The following is a 10,106-nucleotide window of genomic DNA, read 5'->3' as shown; positions in this document are numbered from 1 at the left end:
GGAGGGGGAGGGAGGGGGGGGTAGGGGGAGGGGAGGGAGGCGGGGGAGGAGAAGGAGGTGTAGGGGGAGGGGAGGGAGGCGGGGCGGGGGCAGAGGGGGAACGGAGGAGGAGGAGGGGGGTGTAGGGGAGGGTAAAATGGGGATTGTGTATGGAGTTTGCATGGGAACTTAGGGAGAGGAGCTTTTAATAATTTTTTCAAAAAGGCGAGGCTGCAGCACATGTTTGAAAGTTGGGGAGGCTAAGGCACATTGAAAATATGAATTTGGGGCCTTGAAGCAATTTTTCCTATTATGTTTTATTTATTTATTTATTTATTTTTGCATTAGTCGGCTTTTACTTGATTATTATTATATTATGATTTTATTTTGTTTTCTTTAAAATACTCAAACATACTCATTTAAATTCCTTATATTCATGATTTTACCGGGTTCGTGTTTGTTTTATAAATATGATTTTTGTTATATACACGTACAGCTCTACTGTTATTATTATTATTATTATTATTTTATTTTATTTTTGTCGTGGCCGGCATAGGTGAGAGAGAATCACATGTTCTCCCATACGCAATTCTGAGCAGCAAGCTGCGTATCGGAAAGAGGTTTTTTTTATTAAAGCAAATTTCTCATTCTAGCACAAGAATGCAAATTTCCCACCACGTGAAAGAAATGAAAGTTACGAGGCTAATAATGACGACTTCAAAGCACCACATACGATACGATTCACATTTCCCAACTATTTTGTTACCTCATCAGTGACGGCATAAGTGAAGGGCAACACGTACGGTCGACTACGACGGCCAGGAAAACGCGAGCACAGGCGCAGCGAAGCTGCGGTTTTTCTTGCTCGTCGCCATATTTTTTTTTTCCAAAAGCCTAATTGAGACGATTCGCTCTGGGGAGCTTTCATTACATAGATTGAATTTCAAACTGGAAACCTTACGTATTAAGCCCAATTATACCAGCATACAGCTATCCTCAGACATCCAAAATATAGTAGCGTTCTTCAAAATAAGATACTACACCAAGCTCAGTTATAAATAAATTAACAAAAACTATTCAAATGATTTCCTCGATACCGCTCCCGGGCTCTTTACGTATAATACCTGTAGAAAACCGCTCAATTCCCTTTATATAGGGAAGCATGTTCTAAGATAAAGGTAAGAGGTATTGTTTTTAACTGCTTTGTTTCTTGGGCACAGCCAACCGCTGCCTGAAGTCGTCCTCCATCATCGGCAGGCCCTGGCGTAATGTGACCGTCGGTTCCCAACCCAGCAACTCCTTAGCCTTGGTGATATCTGGCTTCCTCTGCCGCGGGTCATCGGGGGTGTTCTCAACTACCTTAATGGGCACCTCCGGGTTGATCAACTGCAATGTTTCAATTTACAAGTTATCGGCATACTGCGCAGAATATTGAATAGAAGTGAGTGAACTATGGAGCTCAGAATTCACCTCCTTAACGGTTTCAGCGAGTTCCATCATTGTAAATTCACCTGCAACGGGAGCAACGTCAATAACAGTTTGGAAAGATGAAGAAGGGTTTTATATATTGATATGCCTTCACAAGGGAGATTCGAGTACCCATCAAGTGATTCAAAATTACCAGGATTTCCAATGTTAATAGGACCAGTGTTCTCTCCTTGCATCAACCGAATAAGACCATCAACCTCCAGAAGAGAAAAGTTAATTGATTAAATTATCCAACAATAATTAGATTTATACACCGAAAACATTCAGATTCATAGACAGAAGCAGAAAAGTTACCATGTCAGAAACATAACAAAAACTTCGGGTTTGGGTTCCTGGAGCCTGAACTGTTAATGGTTCACCCCTAAAGATGCAAAGAAGAAACAATTAATTCCTCAGTACCTTATGTTGATGAATCTTGTGATGACAGAAGCTAAAGATTGAAATAATACCGGATTGCTTGAGCTATGAAGTTACTAACAACACGACCATCATCAATGTTCATTCGTGGGCCATAGGTGTTGAAAATTCTGGCAATTCGAATTTCTGTATAGAGAGGATAGATTGCAATCAATCGTATATCATGGATCTCATCTTCAGAAAATTATTTCTAGAACTAGAACGCCACCAAAGTGAAAACACAGGAACAACACCACTTAAGCTGGTAAAGCACAATCTCTTACCTAGACCATGCTGTCTGTGATAATCAAACATCAAAGTCTCTGCCACACGCTTCCCCTCATCATAGCAACTTCTAACTCCTAAAACAATCAATAAGGTCCCACAATCAAAAAACTTATTACAAAACTAATTTGATGTGAGAGTCATACTAACTGTCAGGAATCTGGAATATTGTAAACAACAAAAGAAAAAAAATGGTGGGAAAAAGAACTAGTACCAAAATAGTATGATAGCATAAAATAAAATGACGGTAAAACCGTAAATATACGAAAGTGAAGTGTTTGGTAACGAGAGTCCATTACTGCATTCCAGTCCTTGTCCAGCTGATGGATTTAGATATTTAATCAGTTTCCATGAAAAACGGATGAGAAAACAAAAAGAACACTAACACATGTTATGATGTTAGGCATAGAAGCATTAATCTGTCAGATTTTTCAACCTTATCCCTTTTTACCTTCCAACAGTGTAAATCTCTCTTAATCATCATGCATCACATAAAAGCCTTACAAGCACGTCAATCTTTCTTCTCCCCTCTCCCCCCATTTTTTCTTTTTTCTTTCTTCTGTTTTTTTTTTGTGTGTGTGTGTGTGTGTGTGTGTGTGTGTGTGTGTGTGTGTGTTAATAGCTGTGGATCATACTTTCCATCAATGTATGGACTATGGAGAGAAACAGGTAACCCTCATGCGAGGAAGTGTGTAGTGAGAACAAATTTCTATGAAGAAAAAGTTAAAAGTCCTAAAGAATCCCTATGCATTTGAAATTAATTCATAAATACAGACAAAGAAATACGCGAGAAACAACATGAGGAAGCCCGAAAACACAGAATGCAACTAATCAGTAATCAAAACAATAGAATATAAATCATCTGCAAGGAAATAATCTATATACCAATAGGGTTGACATTTCCCCAGTATTCTTCTGTTTGGGGATGCTGAAGAGGATCACCATAGACCTCTGAAGTTGAGGTAAGTAAAATCCTGTCACAGAAACCATGTGGCAAAAATGTAAATGCCTTTCTGGTGCAAAACCAACAAAAGCAACGAGAAAGAAAAAAGATCATACCTTGCCCCGACCCTCTTTGCAAGCCCCAGCATGTTTAGCGTTCCAATGACATTTGTCTTTATGGTCTGGTAAACATCACGTTTTAGAGCATGACTTTCAAGTTCAATTACCATCATTCACCCACAGATGCATGCTGATTGAAAAGAGAGAACTACTAGCAAAAAGAGATTAAGACATTTGTGGAAACTAGAGACATAGTCTACAAAGGTCAAGATTGTCATCATTGAATATGCAGAAGAATTATAAGTGTCACTGGTATATCGAGATTTCTGGAAATGGAAAGGTAACATAACTCAAATCTAAGAGATGGGTTATGGTAAAATGGTTGTAATCAAGAAAATGATCAATGAACTAGAACATGGGTTGCGGTTCACTAGCTCAAGATGATTCTGCAAACCGCTCAGAAAACAGAACATGTGCATGCATGAGTGTGTATGTGTGACATCCCACGTGAGTGTGCTGTCAAGTGAGATGACAACAACACTTCCCACCTTACAAACTTAGTCCCACATCGGTGGGAATGAGAGAAAATTAAGGATTTATATAGTGAAGCTAAAAGACTCAAGTGTAACATCGGCTAGTCGATTTTGGCAATGGTTTGAGTCAAATAGCACGTTATACTCGGTGGGTCCCACGGTTTGCACGCGCCAACGGGCCCACAGGCCCGGGTCGTGACAGTATGTGCAAGAAATGGATAGAGATTTGGACTTGAATGGTTGAGAAGAACAGATCATGAAAGATGAAGAAGTCTGAATGGATATGTGGCATTAATACTGCCAAAATGTAGGGAGATAAATATTTCTCTTTTTTAATGTAATATTCATTTATTCTTGGGAACTGAGTAATAAATTATGTTTTATGATACAACTTTCTGTACTATCTCAAAGGTAATATTTACATAAGAAAGTTTAACTACGGGTTAAAAATCCAATATAGATGCAAAATTCAGCATATTTTCATTCCCATTATACAAAATATGAGCACATAAACAAGTTACTGATTAGCTAGGTAGCACGGACACGAATACGGACACGGGACACACGGCAAATTTGTAAACCATAGGATATGGGGACACAGTATACATATATATAGATGGGGGAACTTGGTACCATGCACAAACTTTTGTGCTTAGTAGTGAGATGGCTCATTCTCATCCACTCATTCAAATAGAGGGACCATATTCACATGGGTCGGTTAATTAAAAAGTTATTTTTTATAGCAGGGACTATTTGAATGAGTGGATGAGAATGAGCCACCTTATTAACAAGCACAACTTTGTGTTTGGTACTAAGTTTCTCCATTTCTCTCTCTCTCTCTCTCTATATATATATATATATATATATATATATATATATATACATATTTCTCTCTCTCTCTCTCTCTATATATATATATATATATATATATATATATATATATACACATATGTGTATATAGATATGTATATATGTGTATATGTATATACATATGTATATATATGTATATGTATATATACATATGTATATATACATATGTGTATATAGATATGTATATATGTGTATATGTATATACATATGTATATATATGTATATATGTATGTGTGTGTGTATAAAATAAGTGTTTGTGTGGGTATATACATATATATAGAGAGAGCGAGTAAAACTTCTATAAACTTAAGTGGATAGAAGTACTTGTCCACCAACTTTTTTAACAATTTGATTTACTTTGAGATTTGTTCTAGCATATGATGCAAATCAATGCACACATCTCAAAGATATCCTTCACGTCTTGCACAGATTTCAAAGCAAATCTAATGGATAAAAAAGTAGGTGGATAAATATTTCTATTCAATTAAGTTTATAACAGCTTTTCTCTCTCTGTGCGCGCGCGCGTGTGTATAATATTGAATTAAAGTACCATTAACATTTGTATGTTTCTCTCTATTATCCATAACCATTAAGAATCAAGTTAAATCAAACTAAGAATAAGGTTTAATAATAAAAGTTTAGCGTTGAATCGTTGATCACATAGGATATACGACATGTATTTTCAAATATTAAAAAAATGGGTTTCAATTTTCGGGTTAAAAAATTGCTTGGTTTTGAACATGTTGTTAGCAAAGAAACTAGTTTAGGGTAACAAGTGATGGGGAAATTGCATTTCACTTTGAACCACACGTGTCCACGGCGTGTCCACGAAGAATCCATGTCTGACACGTGTCGAACACGAACAAACTGTGTCCGAGGAACCTAGCTGATCAGTATAAGGCTCTCTTTTGTATATTCCTCTACATATGATAGGTTTGGCTCACTCTAAATATGACAGCTTTGTTCCATAAATATAATCATCAATACATATTAAGTACTGTCAAGTGCCAGCAGAATTGGCTTATATATGCAAAGAGATGATAATGACATAAATTGGCTAAATGAATACATACTTTTACGGGATTGTATTTGTAGAAAATGGGAGAAGCAGGACAAGCAAGATGATAGATCTGGTCAACCTCTACGAGCAATGTTTCTGTTACATCTGTAAGGATAAGGGAAAAGGTTGGTGAGATATCAATGAACACACCCATACGTCAGAATGCTGAAAGGTTACAACAGCTGATGAAAGAAAATGAAATTCTAAATCAAGATATAAACACCTCATAAGAATTGAATTACCTAGAAACAATTTTATCAAGTGCTAAACATTTCTACTGCATTCCAGACTGCAGCAAAGTACAAATATTCAAACAAATTATGTTGCAGTTTCTAAAAAAATGAGATCGTGAAATGGGAAAACAATTCTGGGAAGTTAATTCTTTGTATGTGATGGGTAAACCAACTCTATGGTAAAATGAACATTTATGAACTAGAATTTTAGCAGGAAAAGTTGCTGTCACCTTGAGAAAACTTAAAATTCAACTTGAGAGACACATCGGAGTGCTGAAAATATAAACTTTATTGTTTTTCTTAAATAATTGATTAGTGTTTAGTTCATGTATTATTTAGAGATGGGCTAGGCTACTCCTAGTAGTATCCAACAAGTGTATACTATTAACCTAAATTTAAAATTTGGATTCCAAAATCGAAAATCCAAACCGATGGATGTGATGCAATAGACATGAACTACACAAAAATAAAATTTCAAAAATTTCGATGTGTATTACATCATATATCCAGGGGCAAAAATTAAACAACTTTACGAAAAATTCTGAAGCACTGAATCGAATGACATATGTTACATCATACACGGGTAAAATATGTTGAAATCCTTTGAAATTTTATTTCTTGGCAGTTAATGTATAGCAGATCACAATCAAGCGGGTTGGATTTTCAGTTTCAGAATCCAAATTTTAAATTTGGGTTGACAGTATCCATATGTGTATACCATTAATAGTAGCCTACCCAGCTCTATTACTTAGTGCCTTGTTATCTTACATAGTATAACTTTCTTGTCTCAATGTGGCGAAGGGATACCACAACAACAGGTCTACAACTCCAGTACCACAGTGATCTCGGTCAAATGAACTTATCTGATGTATGATGCATATGAATATAGTTATTCCATTTGCAAGCTTTCATGACAATTAAGACAACCACAGTTTTCAACGGAAGCTACATGCTTATTTCAATCAGGTATAAAAATTCCATATTCTCATAAGTCATAAGTAATACGGATATAATAATCCACATCTTCAGACTTAAGGATGTGATGTTACCATGTCGAATGAGCTCGAACCTTGGATGACCAATCCATTTCCTTAGGTTATCTTTTGAACCCGTAAAGAAGTTATCCACCACAATAACCTGAACACATTGAACAGGAGGAGACACATTACTATGAATAGTCAAACTGAGTTTATTGAAAATAACAAAATTATTCATTAAGAAAAGTATAGTTACGATATGCAGACAGAGAACGAAATGTACAATAACCATGTTCCAAAAAACACTTGCATCTAAAAAGAACCACATATAAATGGGAAGACAAGCAAGTGCACAACTAGGAGCTATCACTTTTCGCTTACAATTGCACAATGGAAATTCTGCCAGTTGCATTACAAAAATTACGAAGCAGAAAAAGTTTCATTAGGGACTGTGAATGGTATAATGCAAAAGAGTCCCCGTTAAAACATTTTTATGAACCAGTGTAGGCGTCAAAAAATGCTGAAAGATATCCAAATACTGCTCAAGAGGAAATCATCCAAAAAGACAGAAGAACACAAGTCTTTACTGTCTCGCACGCGAGACAGACTTGACTGTCTCGCCGTGCGAGACAGTCTTTACTGTCTCGCCGTGCGAGACAGTCTTTACTGTCTCGCCGTGCGAGACAGTCTTTACTGTCTCGCCGTGCGAGACAGTCTTTACTGTCTCGCGGGCGAGACAGACTTTTATGACAGTTACTATTTCCGAGACAACGTTTACTGTCTCGCGGGCCGAGACAGCAAACACTGTCTCGCCCAGCGAGACAGCAAACACTGTCTCGCGAACCTGTTTTCTGCCAACTGTTCTTGGAAGTTATAAATACCCTCCTAAGGCCATTTTTCCAAGGGGCTGATCATTTGGAGCACTTCAGAGCAATCCAGAGCAGAGAGAGAGCAGAGGTCTTGAACTTTCGGCCACTCCTTGATAATCAGGCTTTGACTTGATTTCAAGAAGAACGACTATCTTACATCGATAAGATATCGTTTCAATTTCTCACTTCGATAAACGAAGTCAGAATCATAAACCCCTCACGATTCAATCAGAATCTGTGATTTGGTGGTCCACGAGTCAAAGCGCTCCCGGCACAGGCAAAGAACCCACGAAAGCAGTGATCCAAACAACGATCCTGCGTTTATTTTCTCAAGAGTTGTAATTTTCTTTTTGTTGTGTAAAAGAGTCTTATAAAAAGGCTGTTTTCTTTGAATTTATTGTAATCGACTAAATATATAATGAATTCGACAACAAATTCGACTTTTGGCGAAAACAACCAGCATCTAAAATATCTTATATCATATTGGAAAATTTGAGATCTAAGTTGCATGGAAATAGGTACGGACACTGGCGCGGGTGCATGACACAACAAAGTTGTAAAATGTAGGGTATGGGGACAAGGCTACATATATATTGAAATTAATAATTTACATGAGATCATTATTGTTTTTTAATTTACGTGTTATTATAATAAAAATTCTTATTAACAATCTTAAGTTTCTTTATTATGTCGATTATTATAAGTTCAAAACTGCTCGTTTTTGAACTAGACACACAGACGACCCTCAAAATCATTGTTTTGAACTTGGATATGAGTAGGACTGAGCATACTTCAGTTAAAACTGAATAAACTGACCAAACCACCCGCTTTTAACAGTTCGGGTCGGTTTCATATTCCATTCTGTTCGAGTCGGATTACAATATATTAAACCCGTATCCACCAAACCGACCACATACCCACTTAAATGGCACCCAGTTCCATACCCCTCCACTTTCCGCAGGGCCCACTCAATGATCCATGTGACTAATATTTTCCCAACTCAATATTAGCTGACACCATAACTATTGGAGAGAATGTGGGAACTAGCTGGCTCTTTCCCCTCTCCCTAATATCTAGAAGGCCAGAAGTAACTCATGTCTCTCTCTCTCTCTTCATCATCAAAAATTAAAATCTCAACCACCATTTCTCTTTGTTCCTTCTTCAACCTCTCTCCACTTAAACTTCTTCAACATTCTTTTTGTTACAGGCTTCAACCCCTCTTTCTTCTTTCATTTTGTATTTGATAGCCTTTTGTGGTTGCTGTCATCTTGATGTTGTTTGATGATAAAGCCTGTGATAACTGAAAAAACCAAACCGAACCGAATCAAAATACTTAAGTGAGATCTGGTTCGGTTCCTGTTCAAGTTCGGGTTGGGTTCGGTGTAGTAAAAGGGCCAAAATTGTTTGAACCAACCATTTGCTCTCCCCTAGGTATGGACTGAAACAAACCCCACCCATGTCTACCGAGTTTCAAGAAATGGATATGAAGTGTAGGATATGCATCCAAGAAGCGTATGACAAGTGTTAAATTAAAACTTATATCATATAATTGAGTACATATCTAAGTAAATGTATGCATATACACAATGAGTGTCCATGAAGTTTGGGTATGGGTACGTGTTACGTGTCCAATACGGGTACGGCTTCATGATAGAAGTACCTAGGCAACATAGATTGAGATTGTTGATAGATTCAGAAATTGATATTATAACTGAATCTCCTTCTCATTATAATTATGAAGTTCATACATTCACAACTCTTGATACAATGAACTGAAGTGTAATCATAAGGACATCACATCAACAGGAAAAAGAAACTCAGTTCCACATCTTTCATTGCTGGATTCCATGAATGCACTATTCTAATTATATTATATCCAGAAAACTTGACATACAGTTGGTAACCGAAACAATTAAAAATCCAATCTTGCAGGCAACATAAAGCAGAGGAATGCATGTGTCTTGATAAAATGTGGATCACAAAGGTTAAAATGCAAGCGCAAAAGCCTATAGTATGCAATAAATATACCTCATTCTTTTCGTTTTCCATCAACTTGTCAACCAGATGAGACCCAATAAATCCAGCGCCCCCAGATACCAAAATTCTCATATTGGCCTGTCACAGGATGAGGTCACAATGCACTTAAGTATCATCCATCCCGCAAAAGTGAGAGAAAAGTTTATGCTCTCAAGTTCTAAGTACGAACCAAGTCTAGATTCCAATTTCAGTGGGCAGATAGTTTATAGTTAAAAACTAGAATGAACCTCAGAAATGATAATTTAAATATAGATCTAATTTTCAACTCAGTGACAATCGGATGAATTATTTCTATATTTACTCTGGAACATAGAATGTCTTGAATTGCTATAAACAGAATCAAAAATACCTGAAAAAACTTGGAAAATCGAAGGGGA

General features: G+C 36.8%; 1 protein-coding gene across 1 annotated transcript; it reads right to left on the bottom strand.

Annotated features, from left to right (window-relative positions):
- Positions 916-10,100, bottom strand: LOC109848606 (UDP-glucuronic acid decarboxylase 6-like). Its single transcript, XM_020418201.1, has 12 exons — positions 10,079-10,100; positions 9,721-9,807; positions 6,896-6,983; positions 5,627-5,718; positions 3,208-3,272; positions 3,034-3,122; positions 2,148-2,225; positions 1,917-2,010; positions 1,762-1,828; positions 1,601-1,664; positions 1,450-1,490; positions 916-1,365 (listed from the first exon to the last, which is right to left on the bottom strand). Exons 2-12 carry the CDS (start codon positions 9,799-9,801, stop codon positions 1,174-1,176), a joined length of 951 nt encoding a protein of 316 aa, XP_020273790.1. The 5' UTR covers positions 9,802-9,807; positions 10,079-10,100; the 3' UTR covers positions 916-1,173.

The sequence above is a fragment of the Asparagus officinalis genome, chromosome 7 (assembly GCF_001876935.1).
Source record: "Asparagus officinalis chromosome 7, Aspof.V1, whole genome shotgun sequence".
NCBI classification, from domain to species: domain Eukaryota; kingdom Viridiplantae; phylum Streptophyta; class Magnoliopsida; order Asparagales; family Asparagaceae; genus Asparagus; species Asparagus officinalis.
The sequence above is the reverse complement of the archived record's forward strand: the minus strand, read 5'-3'. Positions and strand labels throughout refer to the sequence as shown.